The sequence below is a fragment of the Molothrus aeneus genome, chromosome Z, assembly GCF_037042795.1.
Source record: "Molothrus aeneus isolate 106 chromosome Z, BPBGC_Maene_1.0, whole genome shotgun sequence".
Taxonomy (NCBI): Eukaryota; Metazoa; Chordata; class Aves; order Passeriformes; family Icteridae; genus Molothrus; species Molothrus aeneus.
This window is the reverse complement of record NC_089680.1, coordinates 20,992,456-21,014,162: the sequence shown is the minus strand read 5'-3', so window position 1 is coordinate 21,014,162 and position 21,707 is coordinate 20,992,456. Positions and strand designations below refer to the sequence as shown.

Genomic DNA, 21,707 nt, shown 5'->3' with positions numbered 1-21,707 from the left:
AAACTCAAAATGTCATTTTATTTACAGCTAGAGTTACACTGTAATGTTAGATCAACAGTTCAACATTTTAATTGATTTGTTTCCCACAAAATAGCAAAGAAAAAACAAAAACTAAATAGCAGAAAATATAATTTCTGTAATATTCCTACTGTCATCCCTAACTATTATCAGTTCTTATATTCCTATGCATTACAGCCAGATTTTAAAATGTTAAATGTTCATGCTAGGTTTTACATGGAATTTTTTTTTAAAGTGCATTAAATTTCATAGAAACAACTCTTTATGCTGAACGTTTCTCAAAACAGCACCTCCCGCTGTCAATGTCTATGCCCCATAAGCAGCTAAGCTGAGTGCTACTGACAAGAACTAGAAGAGTATACAAATGATAAATTAGTCAGCTTTGTATAAGTCAGAAATACAGGCCAATAATGATACGGAAGATTATCGCATTTTACTTAGCTGAAAGATAGTGCATATTTTACACTGTATTTCATAAAGAAAATACCTTCATTTATTTAAACACATTTCACAAATTATACAAAAGAAAACAGTTTATCTTTTTGAACAATGTACTTATGAGCACAAGCACATTTTTACTGTAATGTTAGTAATTGTTTATACTCATTCCTTTGATAATTTTCATAGCTATTTTACTTCCTTTATTACCTTTTGAACCAAGACTGAACTAAACTATTAAAGGCAAAATTGTAAATGATAGCTTGGACCAAATTAGAGCAGATTTCACACTAATTATAACCAATGACATCTATCCAATTTATTCACATAGTGAAATAAAAATGAAATCCTAAAAACATACCACTGTGCACCTTGCAGTGACTCCACTGTTTAAGTAGCACATTTTTTAAGTGATACTGCAAGTACAAAAAATTATGCTTCTGGCTTACTATCTGTTATGATAGTACTATAGAATAAAATAATCAAATATACCTTGCAAAAATGACAGTTGAATAAATCAGTACATGCTGATTTGAGAAGATTCATAAATATAATGGTCTTAGCCAGTTTTACAAACTCACATTTTTCTCAAATCTCAAGAAACCATAATAACATCCTACATGACTTCATGCCGAAGCATCTCATTGACTGGAGGAACATTAGCTCGCATCACCCCCACATCATCTTTTAAAAGGAATCTGATATGAAAACTATAAGCAATCCTACTAATTCCTGTAATAAATGTAATTTTTGCTGCCATTTGATTTCAGATACTTAATTAGGAAGCACTCTTTTGAATCACAGAATAACAGGCAGAAGAAATCACAAGGATGACATAGTCCAAACTTTTTGTCAAAAGCACTCTTGACAATGTGGTCCAACACCCTGCCCAGATGAACCTTAAAGTGCTTAATGTTGAGGAATACACCATTTCTCTGGAGATTATTTCAGTGACTGATTGTTATAATTGTGAAAAATTTTCCTCTTGTGTCTAATCAGAATCTCTTTAGGAGTAACTTGTATGCATTATCCTTCATTTTCTCCATGTGATTCCTTCTAAAAACAGAGTCTCTGTCTTTTTTGTAGCCACTCTTTAAATACCAGAACCAGGTGTCAAGGTCTCACCTAAGCATTCTTTCCGAATGTGTCAGGGTTCTCAGCCCTCTGATCATCTTTGTGGCCCTCCTCTCCACCCTCCCCAGCCTGTCCATATCTTTTTTGTACAGCAGAAACCAAATCAGACAACAGTATTGAAGGTGTGGCCTGAAAAACACTGACAATAATGGGATAATCTCTGCTGCTGATGCCCCTGTTGATGCAGCCCAAGACCTCACTGGGCTCCTTTGCTCCAGCAGCAACTCCTCACTCTTATTGAGCTTTTTGCTCACTGGGACTCCCTGGTCCCTTCCCACAGAATTGCTCCTCAGCCTTGTGCTCCCAGCTCGTGCTGCCCTCCTGGATTTGTTTTCCCAGGTGAAAGACCTTTCACCTGTCCTTGCTAAACTTCTTGCTAAACTTCCAGGTTTTCCTGCAGTATGGCTCTCCTTTTCAAAGTGTTCACTTGATCCCTGAGTGATTTTAAGTGCTTTGGATGACCACATGTGAAGACACGAAACAGCACTGGACCCAACACCAATCCCTGGGGGACCCCACTTGTGCCAGTTCCCAGTTGGAAAAGGAGCCATTTACCCCCACCCTGGGGGCTGCCTGAGGGTCAGTTCCCCACCCACTGCATGAGCAGCTTGTCCAGACTGTTACACAACAGCTGGACAGGAAGTCATCCAGCAGACTTGTTGCACAACTTCACCAGAAAGCTGTGGGAGACCGTGGAGAAAGCCTTGGAGAAACACAGGCAGACAACGTCCACTGCTTTCCCCCATCAACCAAGCAGGTTACTTTGCCCTGGAAGGCAATCAGGTTTGTCAAGCACAATTTGGCCTTGGTGAACCCATGCTGGCATTTCCCAATCATATGCTTCATCTGACTTGAAATGAATTCTACCAGAAGGGTTTGTGTCATAACTTTTCTAAGACCTATAACTTCTTGGGTTCTCTTTTAAGCACCTCTTGCAGATGGGGGTGACATTAGTCTTCTTCCAGTTTTCTGAGATGTCTCCTGATCTCCACAATTTCTCTAGGATTATGGAGAACAGCCTCACAATGACTCCACCCAGCTCTCCAATACTCTTGGGTGGATATTGTAAGGTCCTATCAATTTGCAGGAGCCAAGTTCCTGTAATAGCCCACACAGCAATTTTTTCTTCACTGACAATGGGTCTTGTTTGCATCAACACAGATTTTTGCTTCCAGCGTCTGGGGTCCAGCTGAGCTGATGACAACAGAGGTCAAGGAAGTGTTGAGAACTTCTGCCTTCTCACTGCTGTTGGTGACTAATTCACCTCTCCCATTTAACACTGGGCCAGCAGTGTCCTCCTGTTTCTCCTCGTTGTTTATATACTCAAAGACCCCGTTCTTGTAGTTTTTGACAACTCTTTCAACTCAAGCTGAGCCTTTGCTTTTCTAACGGCATCTCATGCCCTGGCAATGTTCTTGTGGTTCTCAATAGATTTGTAACTCCCTTTCCATCTCAGTGTGTTTCTCTTTTGGTCCTGAACAGACTCAGAAGCTCACAGTTAAACCAAGAGGGCCTCATGTTCCACCTACTTCCCTTCCCTTTGAAGGAGATGACCTGGCTTTGTGTTTTCATGAGAGCTATCTCCAAAAACTCACAGCAGTCGCTAGCTCCTTTATTCTCCACGGAAGCTTCCCTTTCAATTGGGATCTGAGCAAGCTGAAGCTTGCTCTTGTAAAATCTAAAACTTCTGCCTTAGTGCTAACCTTCAGAGTGCACAACCAGACCCCAAACTCCACAATATTGCTTGGAGATGACCCTTTTAACCTTGACCCAGAAGCATTTGATAGGGTTTCTACGGGCACTGTAGCTGATTTCTGTACATCTGAGGTTCTCCTTAACTTAAAGTGCCAGTCCCCCTCCTCTTCTTCCCTGACTCTCTTTACAAAACAGCCTATAGCCATCCGTCATATTCCTCCAGTCATGAGAGTTGTCCCATCATGATTCAGTTACTCCTGTGACACCCTAACTTTCAGAAAGGGTGTCGAGTTCCTAGCGTTTATTCTCCCGCCTCTGCATATTTGTATAAATGCACATGAAGTGCCAGGTCTCGTTCTTATCTTGGGAGGCAGCTAAGGAACAGTTGTCACTGCTCAGACTGGCCTGCCTTATTTCCCAGGTGGCTGCAACAGCAACCACTCAAAACTACCACTTAAACGGTTCTCCCCACCAGACTCCTTTCATATCTTTAGAGAAAAGTCACTATAGAGAATTCAGCTTGCCTAACCTCTCCACACCTTGGATTGTACTCGTTACAACTGGGGTACTTTGGATGACCTGAGGCATCAACTGGACAGCCATTGTCCTCCAGAAGACGGCAGTCTGATGTTTGAGTGTGGTATTTACATTAATGCACGTGTGGCTGCATTACTCAGTTATATGAGGTTATGACTTTAGCCTCTTAATATTTCTGAAAAAGCAAGTGAAAGTATGTTTAAGCTTTATGTACTATATATGTTATAAATTTTCCTAAGGCAGATATCACACACTGACATTTTAAGACCTTAATTAAGGTTGATTTATTTACAAATGGTATGTTTTCAACTCTCAGAAATGATGTATTTAATGTTTTATTTTTAAACACAATTAAAAAATAATATATAAATATATACATACTGCAAATGTAATACAGATAACAAATTCATTTAAGCCCATTTATGCACATTAGTGACACACCATGTGGCAGAAAGACTAGGACTACAAGAAGACCCCGTGGCGATTTATTTTATATTAAATCCCTAATGGCCTCTTCTCATCTTTACAAAAATATGCACAAAAGTCCAGACTATGCAGCCATTGAAATGAATGGTTATTTATTTGCTAAACGAGAACCCTATGTTTAATGTTCCTTAGACATAAGGTAGTCTGCAAAAGTCGCATTCCTACAGCTCTATACATCATTTATTTTACATACCCTAACTTCTCACAACAGGCATCAGAAAAATACTTTTGAACCACATTGCTATTGTAAGTTGCTGAGAATTTTGTTTCCAATTCCATTACTGGAAGATTAAATGTTAACATGTTTACTTGGGGTTTGCTTCTTGTTTTGTCTTTTGCATTAAAAACAAATTCATGGACCAATCTGCCATTTAAAACACGTTTATATTTATACCAAGAGGAAAAAAGTTCCCAAATACACAATACATATAGATAATCATTATAGACAGATAACAGAAGTTCAAATCTTCAAAGATATATGTTGTAATCTCACTTATTTGGGTGCAATGGTCTACCTAGGACTTGTTTGACATGCTTCAGCTAAGACAGACGTCCTTGATTTGCTTTACAGAAGTATTAAAAACATCACTTTTCAAAATGCAGAAATAAAACTGTCCAAATTATGAAACAGTGGCATTTCTTACTAATACTACAAAATAGCTTTAAAATTAACATCTATCTCCACGATGAGACTATTTTTTCATGGAAGATGATACACCGTGCACCCAAACACTTCTACATTTCTTAAATTTCTGTGGCTGGAACTGCTACTGTAAGTTCCTCTGAGGCATAAAGCCACAAAGGGGGAAGTTGTTACATGAGATAGAACTTCATATTGGTACTATCCCAAACTCATTTGGACTATGGAGGCTACTTAAGGACAGTCAAGCTTCCCGCAGCAGCATGAACGTGCAGGTCATTTTCTTGAGGTAACAACATTGGTGACAGCAGCCTCCAGTGCAGCTCTGACATGTTCTCTAAGCTTTTACAAGTGGCATACAACCCCTACTACCTGGAAACTGTCTTTATGCAGTATGTGGATGCCATGGCCAGAGGCATGAACCTCAACAGACCTTCAGAACATCCCTTTGTCTGCCACAGTCAGTAGCAGACAATCAGAGAACTTGTTTTCAACTGAGTGACCTGCTTCCTCAGGTGGTAATTCATTTTCTATAATTGCAAGAACAGATAAAGACTTGGTCCAACAAGCATATTATTAATCTATGTTATAATGAGCCATTTCAACTGAACTGAACATTCATGAAACCTGGATTGTTCTCCCAGTGCACTACACTTAAAAATGCAGAGAACAGAGTTCGCTTTACAACAGAAATATTTATTTCCCAGGAATAACATTACTTTCCCAGAAAGCCACATTGAGAAGATATTTCTCATTTCCAAGAGAATTCAGCAGAGTAGGAGCAAAAGATACTCTAAGGGTACAACAAAATGTAACAGAAATTAACTGTAACACATGCATTGAATTTTGCTACAATATCTTATGAGTAATCGTGATTATGACTTTCCAGCAAAGGCTGCAAAAATAACAGTGATCTGGGCAGTCCCACTTTTATTTCATCCTTCTCTTCAAAAATAAAGTGGTTACAAATGTAAAATTCAAGCAGCATACACTCTGAGAGCTAGCCACTGTTGGCAAAGGTCTGATTTCAACTTACAGCTTCAATACCACCTGAATCCAGGAGGGCCAGATCCAAAGGTGATTATTTCAATAAATGCAAAGCAGTATATGGAGTCTCAGAGAAACCTAAACACATTTACACAAAATGGCTGCCCTACAGAAAGCATTTTAATAGATACTCTTGCATATTTGTTGATTATTAAGGAAAAAAAGTGACTTGTGATACTTCTGAAAAAGCAAAAACACAAACACACCAGAGATTCAACACCTGTTGCCAAGCCTGTTCTTCATGTTTCCTTAATATTTAATCAGGTAACATCTGTGGAGCACTTTAAGGATGAATAACAAACTACCACTATCATTGCTGAGAAAACTGTGAATTCATTAAAGTCTGTGTATTCTGAGCTCACAACAGAATTCTGAACTGGAAAGAAAGATCTGGATGGTTTTGTCATTCATTTTCTTGTATATATTGTGCTTCTGACACTGGATGAAGTAACTACATGTGAGCCCTATTGATAATAAAACTGAGTAAAAAACCATCTTTTACTGGCCAAGCACCAAAAATTAGGGTGTTTTCATTTCAAAAAAGAGCAGTAATGTAGCAAATGCAAAAGGCATCTCCATCCCAATAACTTTACAAACATTATACCTAGGAAGAAAAAAGTTACGCTCCTGAAAACTTAGTCCTCTATGGCACAAACTATTCCCAGAACAACAACAGAGCAAAAAGCAAAGGAAGGTACCTGTGACTTCCAGAAAGAAATCCCATCAGAAATACTAGTAATAAAATTACTTCACAGACCGAGACAAAAAATCATCTATCAGTAAAATCTGTTCCGTTTGTTCTTACAGGCAAATGAATCTCCTCTGCCCTTCTAGCTATGTAAGAAAAACAACTATGAAATATTTACTGCTTGACCACCAGATCTTAACACTTCTTTACCCAGGTTAGTCAGCATCAAATGTTACACTTCACTGAAAAAAGGCTGAAAATTTGCCTACTTTAAGAACTAGAAACACCTACTCTTGACAAAGTCGAATTGTGAGATCCAGACAAAAGGAAGACAAGATCTGAGTTACTGTTAATTTGAGCATACAGAGTTGCAAAGAAGAGGTCCGATCAGATTTACCTGGAGCTTAAACCTGTGGAGCACAAGGTCTGTATTCTACATAGTTATCCAACATGATTTAATGTAAAATAAACAGAAAGAAAATGTAATGCTAAAGCTAGCTCCTAGCTCTGTCCACCATTAACTGAAACTGACTGAGTAAAAGAGAAAGATGTAAAACAAAAGATGAGGATTTTATTAAGAACTTTATAAAATCCCATTTTCTCTTTTGGGGATTTATCTTACAACACTCTTTCCCCATCCCCTTTCCACCCAGCCTCAGCCTAATTTTTAGGATCAAATTATGGTTCATAAGCAGTGTTGTTTTGGTGGCAAAGATTGCTCAACATTGGAACAACTAATTGAAAACTAAAAGATTCTACTTCATTTCTTGAAGCTTTGCTACCTAATTTGCTTTCTATATTTTAGTATGCAAGCAGAAATGTATGGGTAATTATTAGCTGGATTGTAACCAACATTGTTCAACCACAGAAGCATCTTATTTTTTGTAAAATGCATCACAGACATATATTATAAGAAATCTCTTAGGACATACAAGGCAAGAACTATTCAAGAGATTTTATTTTTTTTAGCAGCATTTGATATTTTAAAAAGTTTTGATTTAGTGCAAAAGTAGATGAAAATTTCTTGTACATTTCAAATACTTCTGTATACGTGACTTTCATGAAAATGAAGAGACTGAAAATTACAAACATATAACATATAAAGATGTTTTTGCTATTGATATTTTTTTCAGATCACTTAGGTTCTATTACTAATCAATATGCCAGTATGCAAACTTCAATCAAAAATAACAGTACTATGTCGTAACAGAATCATGTCATGTCATTTTTAGTGATCTAAGCATTATTATTCTTAAAATAATGTTTTAAAATAATATCCAGCAACATGTAACTCTCCTCAGATCAAGGTAGAAAGCTCACACCTTCAATTCACCCAAAGGTTCCAATTTGTTTATGCCGTTGTTTTTAACACACCATAGTACAATCTAAAGGGAGGGAATAATTATAATATCATAATAATGGAAGTCAGATAACAAATAGCTAATAGTTCTCTCAAAGTTTACCAAATCACTGAAAACTCTGCTCATACTGGAAAAAATATTGGGAAAATAACTTGTTCACATTCTGTTTAAAAGAACTATCTCCATGTGCAATAAGGCTGTTAAACATATTTTAAGTTCCTCTTACCTCCAGTGTCATGTACACAGTGCTAATTGCTACTTTGATTTCTCCATCTGAAATCTCCTTGAGATCCTTGAGCATAACCTCCTCAATGCTCACACCTGTTTAAGAAAATAAACAAATTTCCATATATACAATTATCTACACCTGACAGATGCACAAGCATAAATTAAAAACATAGCTTAGACCTTAATCCTGAACCTTCTTTCTGTATTTCAGGATGTCATATGAGAAAATTAAAGATAACATTAATATTTCAATGCTTAATGTTTCTAGAGGGATTTTTTTTAAGAAAGGATGAGATTTAATGGAGGATACACACTAACAACAAGTATGAAGAATTAAGTCTACTGCAACACCTGTGTTCTTGTGTGAACACTGAAGTTTTTAAGTGAACCTAATTCCAGCTGATGATAAATATATAGCTATTTCTATGGCTTAATATGAAATCACAAATATAAAATTACTTCTGAAATAATTAATATATTGAAAAGCACCTGTGGACTACTATGGTGTTTATGAAATATTCAAAAGCAAGGAACTTAAGATATTCTGTAAACACAGACATTCAACCTTTCTGACCTTCTTCATGAATTGATAACACCAACGGGTTTTCCTGATTTCCTTCAAATCATTCATGAACTAAGTATATGTACCACAGAAACATTATAATCAGAAACAATGGTGTAAAACAGGAATTGCAACCAGACATATTGGTTTGTTTAAGCCCAATGTATTGAAAATCCAAGTGACTAAGTTTCCCTCATTAGATGTGTTTGCCTAAAATGCTGCAAAGATTCTCAAAAAAAATACATATTATGTAGAGGAACATAACTACATCACATTATTGCAACACAGACACGACAGCCAAATGTCTATGTAAAGAATGCTGCAAGCCACCTATCTCAGGGCATGGCAACAACTAAAACATCTACCAACCTTCAAGGCATAGCAGTTTAACATCCACCACATGTTTGTACAAATTATTTTCAAGAGGGAAACAAATACCAATCTGAGTCAAAGAAATTAATCCTTTCATTACTGTTCCTGTATAGAGTCCAGATACTGCAGTCAATCTAATGACAAGATGAACATTTACACATCTGTCATTAAAAAAAAATTTTATATAACCTATAAACTTTCTGGGGGGCTGCAACCTATTGTGCCTTAAATTAATTCAGGTCAATAAATCATGATTTCTGCCAGAAACTGCGAAATATTTTGGCTGCATTGTCCTAATATTGCTTCAAATAATGAGTATATTAGGTAGAATACTTAGTAGAATTTACATCTTTCAAGGGGCTCCTGAAACTCAACAGCATCCTACTAAAAGAAATGCCACATGCAATATATGTATATGAATATACAGTAAATATGTGCCTTGTAATACACAGAAAACAGGAGTTATAAGCCAAAAAAAAAAAAAAAAGGAAGAGTGCATGACAGTGCCTTCCCCATGCCTCATGTGACATACATAAATTACTGGCAACCAGGACCATGCAGACTACACCCACTACATATACTTGTCCAAGTTTTGCATTTGATATGACAGAAAACATAATGGCAAACAGTACTAAACTGTTTTCCCTGGCAACTGGCAGAACTAAGAACTGACTTCCATAAAAGCCACTTTGACCGCCACTTTCCAATCCAGACTGCATACAGTTCATTCCTGATCTCTACTGATTACTTGAGTAGAGGAACTTAAGAGAATTCATGTGAAACTTTATACACCTGAACTAAATTACCCTGTAATCTCACTGTAAGAAAAGGCAAAGGAAGCAGCACCTCAAATTCTGCCCTTATCTACCAGACAGGGCAGCTGTCTCAGGCTGATGGTCTGAATTTCAATGACTACTTTCTGCATATGGGCAGACAGAGAACAAATAAAGAGCCTGAGTCTGCATGGACCCTGTGCTTACCTGATACATCCAACAGAAAATAGCCCTAGGAATTTAATACTCACTCTTTGGTATGAGCTTGGCAGCCAATGCCAGTAAAAATTTTACGAGTTATTGCAACCATTTTCTTCAAGCTTTCACAGCATCTCTTCAAAAGCCTGCTACTAAATTTTGGGTTCAAACATTGCCACTTTAGATCACTGAATATTTCTACTCAGTACTTCAATCAGAAGAAAGGAAAAGAATTGCAACTTTTCCACTACTTCCTTAATCTGAGTCTGATGCCAAATTGACTTCATATGTACACAGCCCTTAGTAAATCTGGGTCATAACACAAAATCTACTTCTACACAACACGGGCAATTGCAATACAATTTCTTCCCATGGGCTGACGCATTTTTTATGACCATGTGAATCAACACAAATTCTTGATGAACATACACTTGTAAAAGCAATATGTAAAATAAATTGTTAACTTTATCTGTAAAAACAATACAAGATTATTTATGAGCAAAGTAGTTCCTCAAAAGAAATCACAATTCCATGATTTAGAATGTAAGGAGCTTAATTTAAAATTAATATACAACATTTAACTGTCAATGAAGATAGCATGCTGCACCTATTTTCACCACACACAATAAAACAGTATTCTGATACAATTACACAAATAAATTCATAACAGGTCTGAAAAATGGAAGGAAGTTGCACTACCTTGGGTGTTAAACTGAGTCTCCCGGAGAGCAGAGATAATTTCCTCTCGTGGGGGAAGATCTGGAAACCTTTCCTCCAAAACTGACAGTAACTTCTCCTTATGCTCTGTCATTCTGTCAGCTTCCAAAGACATGCACTTGAAGAGAATACTTCCTGAAACATTGATAGACAAAAAATCAATGTCTCCTGTAGATATCAAAGAGGTACAACAGAAACAAGAAGTTTTACTGTATTGCTTCTTGGATGTTCTTTCTTGGCGGTTGTTTCCACTGAGAGTTCACTGAGAGTTTCACATGGAAACATCTTCCTAACATGAAACCCCTAAATCAGAACTGGCTGCCTCTCCAGTGCCTCTGCTACAGGTAACTGGCTGGTGCCAGTGTAGCCACGGTGTGCAGCATGCTTGTACACGAACAGAGCTGTGCGGCACAGCCAGCAGCAGCCAATGGCACACCAGCCTGTATCCTCCTCTCTCCAGGCATTAGTGCTGCTGTGTTTTGAAACATAAATACACATTGTCAACCATCCTTATACAGATGTGTTATTGAACTCCTACAATGGAGTTCATAAGGAGGACGAAAGGAAGAAATATTATACTGTGAGGATGGTGAGTCACCAGAACAGGCTGCCCAGAGAATATGGGGATGCCCCATCCCTGGAAGTGTTCCAGGCCAGGTTGGACCAGGCTGCTCAGAGCATACCTAGAGAAAGGTATTCCCATTCATGGCAGTGGTGTTTAAACTGAATGATCTTAAAGTCATTTGTCATTGTGATGTAACTAACTCTGGATAATTCTTGTCAACGAACACACCAAAAAAACACCAATTCAGACAACCAAAATTTTAAAATTTAAGAGAAATATCATCCAGTAAATAACTTCAGAGTGATTGGAACTGTCCTACAATACAGAAGTGAGTCATGTATTTTCAGACAACTGTGTGCTGCACACAAAACTAAGTCATCCCTTTCATTCCCTGGAGACTGAGATTCCATTTATAAAAATATCTAAAGACAGTGTTTGCTTCCAATCACTTACAGTAAATTCAGGATAATAAAATCTTATAGTTCAGCCTTGAAATAATCTACTACTTTACTGCGCACAAGAATTTCAAACAAGTGTACGATTTCATTGCATCATGCTGGGTCAATGAGCAACAAAGTACAGTAAGTGTGTAAGACAGTTACTGAGAAACAAAGTCTGTAGGCTTCAGCACAGAGCAAAAAAGTGTAAATGAGAAACCTTGATACTGCCACTCTCAATCTCACCAGATGAGCTAGGATCCAAACACCTACTATATATATTCATTTTCCTTTTCTCCTACAACATCATATAAAATAACAAGTAGCATTTCTTCAAAATTCACAAACCACTTGCAACAAAAAATAATTGTGCCATGCTAGGTAAACACGTCCTTATTAAACAAATCCTGTGTGGATTAAACAATAAATAATGCTTGACAAGCCAAAAGCTGCTCCCCATACTAATCTCTGGAGTTAAATACAAATACATGAAGTTCCATTCTGTGTCTCTATAACAGATATTGTAACTGTCAATATTCCTTTAATTCACAGGAGCTCTTTATGTCAGTCTTTCAATCACCTTAAGACAATGCTCCTGCACTGTTAGATAGTATTAAAAAATAAATACAGACTGCATGAAAATCATGTATACTGATCCCGATTGATATTTCTAAATCTAGGTACACAACATAACAAGCAGATTTCAGACTTCTACAGGTAAATAACTGATATATAAAGTATCCAGATATCTATACCCATTATCAAGGCCTGGTTTTCAGTCCCTCTAACAGGAAAAAAGTTTCTCAACCAGCAGCATCCACAACAATTCATGTAAAACTATCCCTTTGTTGTTCAACTCCATAGCAGATAATAGTGCTTGTGCTACATATATACTCTTGAGATACATTCCAAACTTTCCACTTTTCTAGGAAAGAGTGGTGACCAGAATGATTGAGACACCCCACAACACGCTTTCAATCAGCACAGAGGTAAATCTGGGTAAATTGCAGCTCAGGGACCAGGCCGCATAAAGTATTTTAGCAACAGCAATTTTCTGCTTTTTTTTCTACCTCTAGACACAGTGAGGGAAATTGCTCATGCACACACAAAGGAAATGGAGACTCCAGAAATAGTGCTGTATCTACAACATGTGCTCAAATTCATCACCTAGTGGAGCAAGGCTGCAGAATATCCTGTTAAGCCCCCCTGTAGTATAAGAATGACTTAGGCAGTCTGTCCATCTGCACAGAACCTCCTCAGATATACAACGTATGAAACTTTTACTACAGCTCAGTGTGCTTCAGGGAATGAATATTTTGGTAAAACCAATACAAACATACAGGAAAATGCAGAAGAACAAGAGGTATGAGTTGTGTATCCACCCAAGCTCACCAGTTTGGAAGTCAACATGATGTAACCTTCATTCACAATAGGCAGACACCTTAGAAAGGTTTCTAAAAGGCTCTGGTTTTGTCACTAGTCACACCAAAATTGTAGTTTCTTGCAACTAACAACTTTTCTACTAGGATGAAAGCCAGAAAAGGATCATTCTCAAATTACTAGGGTGTCAGCAAGCCCCAAGATCAACATTTACTTGTCCTTTAATGCTATGATCAGTCTTCAATACTCTCCTGATCACCAGGGGAGAATGGCACACCTCCCTCAGGGAGCCTCAGCCTTCCTGTGAGTGTTAAGATTCCAGGTAGTTTAGTAAAAGTGGTCACTTAAGTTACTTTTGCTTGACCAGAGGTCGTAGTCCATTTAGTCATGTGCTATCTTATAATACCTGCTGTAAAAGCAATACACAGTCTCAGAAATCTCCTGCAGATTTTACTGAGTGTTGGAGCAACTCCCCTACGGTTTCTGAAAGCATAATGGTGGCTGCTGTCTGCTTACAGGCAGAGAAAAAAAATATAATAGGCAATACAAGATTCAATATTATTTCTTGTGTACATCACACTTCACTACATTTTTTTTTCTGAAGAGGTCACTAGAAAATAGGCTAAGGCTCTTAAAAATGTGCATTTTATTATTTTTTTGCAAAGCAGTTTGGAAGCGAAGCATTAGTTTTGCCAAAAGCAATTGCTGTGCATTAATATTAAACATGATCTAATGAAGGCAGAAGTCATTTCGGGAAAACATTAAGAACAGCACAAGCATCTCCTGAATTATAAGTTTACTGCTGAGAGAAACAGTACAATGAAAATATAGGCATTTCTCCTGTCAAGGTTTTGTCCCATAACCTGTAAAAATAAAGGATAGGAAAAAGGGGAAAACCAAGAGTCCCTTATGGAAAGTATACTTCAATACTCCTCACACACCACCCCTCCCCCCACCCCGCAAAAAAAATCAACAAACCTGCAAATCAAAATTGTAAATATATCCTATTAAGCAATCTTTACTGTAATTAACAGGAAATGCAATGAAATCAAAATAAAATGTCAATGGCGAAAAGAGAGGAAAAGCACTGCCTCCAAAAAAACCTGCTTCCATATATTAAAAAGAAGCATCAGTCCAAGTAAGTGCCAAAATGATCCTTTCTTCTGGGTACATATATTAAGGATGGATCAGTGCAGGAGCATGTGAACCATCTGATCAACGTACAAGACAGAACAAAAAAAAATACTGGCCTAATTCCCAAAGTCCTTAAAAGGGCATTTCTTAACATTTGTCCGGGTGGCTAGAATAACACACTAATCTTCTCTACTGAAAGTCAGACTGCCCCAACAGGGCTTGAAAAGACCTGAACTATGCAGCTCCTCACTAGCAAAAGATTCACATTAAAAAAATTGCTGACGCTCTTGCTGGAAATCTGTCTATATTTACATGTTGTGGTTTGCACCTTGTGGCATCCTTCAAGGCCTTATACAAATAAACATAAGGAGGCATTTTTGAGAGTGCATTGACCCAAGATACCTGACAGCGAGTGCTTAGAATAAAATCCTTGCCAGCTGGCTGCAACAGAGAATGTAATGATTCAGCAGTTTAATGGATCTTGGGTTTGGCAACAGTCCCCTCATAAACATCTCTTGGGAAATAAAATAATACAGGCCCAGGACTCTGGCAGGTTCTGTAATTGTTTGCTTCTGGCACAAATCCACAGACAGCACAACTCTAACTTGAGGCAAATATGGCTGTACAACACTGATTGTCCAAGCAGGCTCTACTCAAAAGCCCAAGGGTAGAATTAGCTTGTATAATGTCTGATAAGGAGATAAAGATACCAGAAAAGCAGTCACCTAAAAAAAAATTATCTTTAAATATAAAAATACCTAAATCAGTAATGCTCAGTTTCACAGGAAATGTCTTTTATCTTGACTTGTTTTTTTTTAAACATAGACAAGCACGTAAAGTTTGCTCAAAGGTGACATTTATATACATAAACATCTGCCTTTTTATTGGAATTTAAAAACTGCTAACAGACTTAAAGAAAAAAGAAGTTTCAAAAACAGTCAACAAATTAAGCTGTCTTGGTCGCCACATGATAATTATTAAAACATGAGATTTTATCTTAAAAGTCTCCTAGCAAAATACTCACTGGAAAGTCAGAAAATTAAAGAAGGCCTCCCAACTCAGAGACTCAGACAACAGCAGTTTTATGAAAATAAAATCCTAATTCTTAGCACTCTAACTTTTAATTTGGCCTTCTGTTCTGAACTTCACCTGAAGTTTAGACAAATTAACCATATACACATTTACACGGGAAGTAACATAGCAAAATGTGAAAAACACAATAGAACCTTTTTCTTGCAACCTCTGTACCAGTCCCTGAGCTGCTGGGAAAAGTAGAAAAGCACCAAGTCTCAAGTGCAGCTGTGTTTTGTTCCCTAGGCTTTGCCAGTCACTTCATACCATGCAAAAGAAGCATGCAGGGACTTTTTATCCACTAAGTTCCTCAAATTTGCTCTACCAAATGTAATAATCAAAATGTAATTACTCGTTGATTAAAAAAAATTAGAATTAGCTACTATATTTCCCAAAACTATAAGTGCTATCTCTAATGCAAACACTAAAAAAAGAACTTAATTTTAATCTGGATACATATTAGAGGCACAAAACATGCTGACACAGCCACATACAGTACTCGAACATGTTCTTGAACATTATTCAGACCTCTCCCTCTGACTCTGCACTAACAAACAAGTATCCTGATATTCCCTAAAAACCCTTTTTTTGTTCTGCCTCCAAAACCAATTATTATGCTTGGTCATTTACTTAGATTCCTGGAGAGCTACTCAACAGAAATTTGGAGCTTACAAAAATGCTTCATGGCAAGTTAACTAAAGCTTGTTAGCATGGAAAGATACTGTAAGGGCAGGCTAAATGCTGTGCTACTGTTAATGCTTATTCTGTGGAATACTTTAAAAAATTAAACTTTTTGATTTTTTTATAACATGTTTATTAGTTATCATAGTGATGAGTACAATGATTTGCCAAGATTCTCATTGCTTCTGAAGTCTAAATGTAGACAAGTTTTTATAATCCTCCTTAAACATGCCCACATTAATTTCTTAAAAGGACATTTAGCAGTTTCACATCATTAAAACTTAAAACCTATAAAATTTGCTGAAAATTATTAAAACATAGTAAGTAACCTAAAAGCACTGACTGTTCAACACCTGTTTTATTTCCAACTGGAAAGTTCTATGCAGCAAATAAACCAAGAAAATTAATATAAATTATGAACTTCCAAGACAGAGAAGAAAATACGTCTGATTGTTGAAGCCCACCCCCATTTTGTACTCTGCTGGTCATACACTACAAAAGTAAAGGAGAACACAATGCAGATTTGGTAACACTGTTTTTAAACAGCAAAAGTTTTGCATCATGCCATTAAAATATCATTCCATAAAAAAAGTACAACCATTGGGAGGGAGAAGCTTTAACTTGTAAATATTAGATTCCAATCCATATTGTTGTCCACAATGCCCCTGGAATCAACGAACTGCACAGCTTTTCCAGCTACCCAGCTGGTATGTCGACAGTTTCATTTAATATTCTTGTCTAGTGATACAGCAAAGACCTCTCATGCCTATTTTTAAATGCACATTTTTAATATCCAATATAATGTTACTCTTTAACAAACTCTTTACTCCCTGCTTCTTTTATGAAGCTTCCTGTGGTCTTTAAAGGGATTGTTAACCAAAGAATGGATCACACTCTTTCTGCATGAGCAAATTCAGAAACACTCCATTAAACCTTTCAGTATTTAATATAAAGAGTAATCTCTCACCTCTGAGGAGATAAGCCAGTTGCTGAGTGATTAACCCTGGTGCCTTCTGAAGAATCTCTTTTACGACTAAAGAGGAAGAACATGCTTGTAACTCCAGGGTCTTGTCACATTGCTCATCTGGATTGATGACTTTGACAACAGCTGATTCCAAACTTTTATCCTCACTATAAAGCAAATTCAGAAGTTATACATATATTTATCTTTATAGCTACATAGACAACTTAGTAAGAAAGTGCAACATATTTTTTTTAAATTCTGGACTACGACAGCATTGTTATAGCTACCTGAAATCTGCTATAAAACCAAAGGATGTCACAGAGGTCCTAAATCCATGATTCTTAAATTAAGTGTTCAGAGTTCTTTAACTGTTTGATACATCACTAAGTACAACATCTATTAAAAACTATTGAAAAAAAGTATTTCTACATGTGCTGAAAACAGCTGTCTTTATATGGAGGAGATTTAGGATCTTCCCAATTAAATATTCTGAAAACTTACAAAAAACCTTTTCTTTTTTTTTTTCATTAAGATACTTTATGTTTCTGTTTACAATAGTAGTAACCAAGCCAAACTAATTTTAATAGTAAAATACTAATTGTAATTCTTCAGAAGGAAGAAACAGAGGTAGTGACAGTAATAAACAAAAAGCAGATCTTACAGATAATTTTTGCTCTGAGGAGTGAATGATGCACTGAGCTGATGGCACTTAACACATCAACAGCTATGACATCCACACATATTTTTTTCTTCAGGTTTTCCCTACTTTTAGTCTAATCTATAAACTTCTCAGAGTACCATGGAGCTATAGGATGCTACTTGTCTTAAATGAAATTCTAAGGACAGCTGGAAGTAAACAGCATCCTTCACTCTGGGGAAGATAGGCAGACCATTATAAAGAGGCTCTTCATAAAAGATTCACAATGGCCTTGTAAATGATCCCTTTTAAGGATGGGTATCCGGACCACGATCTTCCCGACATCAACTCTGAGCCTTTTGAAAGGCTGTAGTTGGTAAAGACCACTATAATCCATCAGCCATCTTAACGGCACATCCTAGTGTGTGGGCACCTGCAAATCAATATAAGATTCTCAAAGGAAAGCTAACTAAGAAGCAGGAAAAAAATTCTGATCTCATATCTACTGCCCACAGGAAACCTCCAGACTATTTAACTAAATTAATATATCTAATCTAAGAGGTGTGAAAACATAAGGTTTTTAAAATTGGAAGTTCCATTAAAAGTGATGCAAAGATGACTGTTCACCTTGTTACAGTTACTCAACATAAAGAGAGACAAAATACATTTTAGGTTCCTTTTTTTGGGTCTGTGTTAACATAGCTGTATCAATGTTAATACAGAAAAAACTTAATTTTTGAAACAGTTCAAACTCACATAAGCCACCTTAGTTTACGTAAAACGCAATACCTTGTCAGCATGCTGCTGTTTACAAGCGTTAAAGACAATTTCCCTTCAGCATTCAGCTGATGCAAATTGATTTCATCTCGGAAGATATGGAATGACTCTGGGATTTTCAGCTCGTTCAAAATAAATCTTGTCTCAGTGAAGTAGCTGAAGTCTTTTCTTGGTATGTTCAACACAGGTAAGCAGAGAACATCAGGAGGGCTGACCTGTAACATACGTGTGCATTTGTGAGAATTGGACCTGTCTTTTATCAGGATGGTATTTTAACAGAGTAAACAATTTGGTATAGCCTAGATTTTCTGTTTCAGGTTTTCTCCCCATCACTTAGTTAAAAGAAAAAAAAAAAAAAAAAGAGGTATTTCACACTTTTTTCCCTTCACAGGTCACTGTTTGCCTCTTAGAGAGTACCTGGGAAACCAGGAGAGGAAAAGGATAAGGAATGAAGCACAGGACTGATTTTTCTCATGTTATTCAATAAACCACCTAATAACCATTCATTCATTTTTGTATGGAAAGAAATGTTGATTATTTATCTTTTAAAAACTCACTTTTGATAATAACAAAATCATTGTCCAGGAAAAATACTTTTACAATTGACTTAACAATAAGATGTCTGTAACAACCTGGAAAAAGTGAATTAAGACCACTCAGTCCAATTTTTCCATTACCTTGTCTAGAAAGTAGGCGTAGGCCAGGGTAGAAATAAGCGAATCCAAATCACAGGGCTTACTCGCAAGAACAACATGGACTTTTTCCACACGTTTGCTCCTGTTCTGTAACATATTAGAAGACAATTGCCATAAGTGGAAATGATGAGAAAAAGTCAAATGAGAAAAGTTAAAAGGGCAAGTTAAATATTAGGCCTTGTACTCAGTTGCAGCATTTTTCACTGCTGACTGAAGGAATGGACTTCCTGTTCAGAGGAAGGACATTCCTTGGCTTCAGACCTCCCAAGAAAGCCAAAAACTAAATTTCACAAGACAATATAGTTTAGAAACCAATGAGGTCTGAATCTGACATAAGTCCCTCTCACAGATAAGTAACAGATAAGCATCAACTTCATGTACACATGGAAAAGCATTTCAAAACATCTCACAAATCCATTTAGAAAAACAGTCCAAGAGAGTGTAGAAAATATACAAAACAAAATACACAGCAAATAATATGCAGCAAGTTCTAATTTTAATTTTGCCCTTTTTTCTTCACTTAGCTGGAATCAGTAAATAGACAAAGTAACCTTTCACCCTGAATCTTCAGAAGCTGAACACAGTTGAAGTACTATGAGTTTTGAATTGTTCTCACTTAGTAAAATTAAGAGCCTTCTAAACAAGAGGAAAAGAGAAGACAAACCTACTGTATGAAAGAAAGTATTGAAGGGAAGGATCTACCTTCTTCACAATCACACACATAAAATATAAGACTAAGTTCTTCTCTTGTGCACATCATTACTGTCAAGCCAGCTGCATGGAAACATTACAGTTTATTTACTTTCAGTGCTTCTTAATTGGTGAAACATATGTGACTGATGCTAAGAGACGTTTCAGAAACAAATATGTGAAAGTAAACATTTTTGTTGTAGGCATGTACAGGCTGATGTACTTTCTGCTATTTTTAATCCACTGAATTCTGGATATCAAAATTTTAATCTTTCAACAGAAGCATGTAATTATTACATTACCCTTAATGATTATAAATGTGCAATTCTTCTTAAGCTAACCTTTTTTTTCTATGTCTAATCATAGGTCTACCTGAACATATGGAATAAACTTAGGTTCTTTCCTTTAATGGAACACAGCCATCAAAATAGATTTGGGTAATAAATCCAGGGGACAGTCTCCATTCCCTATATTCCCTCCATTCCCAGGAAAGACAGCTTACTGAAGAATACAATGACTAGAACAGATATGTTCATTTATGCTCTAACTCTTCACTGGCAATAAACAGTTTCCATTAACTCCTTTCAATATAATTTTTCTAACATTTTCTTCTGCGGCATGCATTTCTGCTTGATTTGCTATGACAAAGAACAAAAATAAAGCTCATGAGCTCATCCTTTTTTTAGTATCCTCTCAGTAAAGAATTTCTTCACAATACCTAATCTAAACCTGCCCTTTTCCAGTTTAAGGCCATGTCCTATCACTACGCATCCCTGTCAGAAAGCCCTCTCCAGCTTTCCTGTATTTCTCCTTTAGGTAGTGGAATGCGGTTCTAAGGTCCTATTGCATTCATCTCCAGGCTGAACATTCCCAGCTCTCTGAGCCTGTCTTCCCAGGAGAGCTGTTCCAGCCCTGAGATTGACTTAACAGATCTCCTGTGGCCTCCATCAGTTCCATGTCCTTCCTGACCTGGGACCCCAGAGCTGATGCAGCCCTGCAGGTGGGATCTCAGCAGAGCAGAGCAGAGCAGAATCCCCTCCCTGGCCCTGCTGCCCACATTGCTTTGGGTGCAGCCCAGGACACAACTGGCTTTCTGGCATGTAGGCACACATTGCCAGGTTATAACAAACTTTTTCTCCACAAACAACCACAAGTCTTTCTCCTGAGGGCTGCTCTCAGTCCCTCTCCACTCAGTTTGTGTTTGTGCTCAGCATTGTCCTGGCCCAGGTGCAGCACCTTGCATCCGGCCTTATGGTTCATGAGGTTCACCCAGGCCCATCTCTCAAGCCTGTCAAGGTCCCTCTGTGATAGTGACAGCAACTAGCAATACCTTTCTCCCCACCTTTCCTGCTTTTCTCTTCAGTGAGATGAATTTGTTTCTCTTCTTCCCTTCTTGCAGATCCCAGATACATGATTTCACCAATATTTCATTTCCCCATGTGCAGCTAAATGAATGGCTTTTTAGCATCTTATTATTATTTACTAATAATAAACCTCCAAATACTCTCCGTTATACATTGTGCATAATGCAAGTATGCCATCCAACCTCTTCCACTATCTCAGATACAACTAGTTTGCTTAGTCTACTACATGCTCATCAGCCATCTTCAGGAAAAGCAGGCACACGTATGTAAAGCTTCCTCTCACAGCTCTTTCCATGCAAAAACCTGGGCAGAGAAGATCACAATCCAGAAGACAAAGATCCATAAGCCCAGTTAGGCTTAGCCACGATAGGACTAAAATCTGATTACCTCCTGCAGTTATCACAACTAAACCTGAGAG

The 21,707-nt window shown here is 37.2% G+C and overlaps 1 protein-coding gene across 3 annotated transcripts in view; it reads right to left on the bottom strand.

The window, feature by feature from the left end:
- The window catches only part of PRUNE2 (prune homolog 2 with BCH domain), a 104,836-nt gene extending 86,258 nt beyond the window's left edge, over positions 1-18,578 (bottom strand). For 2 of the 3 annotated variants that reach the window (XM_066568833.1, XM_066568835.1), the window contains exons 1-4: positions 18,553-18,578; positions 17,130-17,293; positions 10,877-11,029; positions 8,271-8,365 (exon numbers count right to left, since the gene is read on the bottom strand). In XM_066568833.1, coding sequence (XP_066424930.1) covers positions 8,271-8,365; positions 10,877-11,029; positions 17,130-17,293; positions 18,553-18,563 — 423 coding nt within the window. In that variant the 5' untranslated portion in view covers positions 18,564-18,578. Of the gene's footprint in view, positions 1-8,270; positions 8,366-10,873; positions 11,030-17,129; positions 17,294-18,552 lie in introns of all 3 variants that reach the window. The other variant, XM_066568834.1, reaches the window with a different exon arrangement.
- Positions 18,579-21,707: the final 3,129 nt, after the last annotated feature.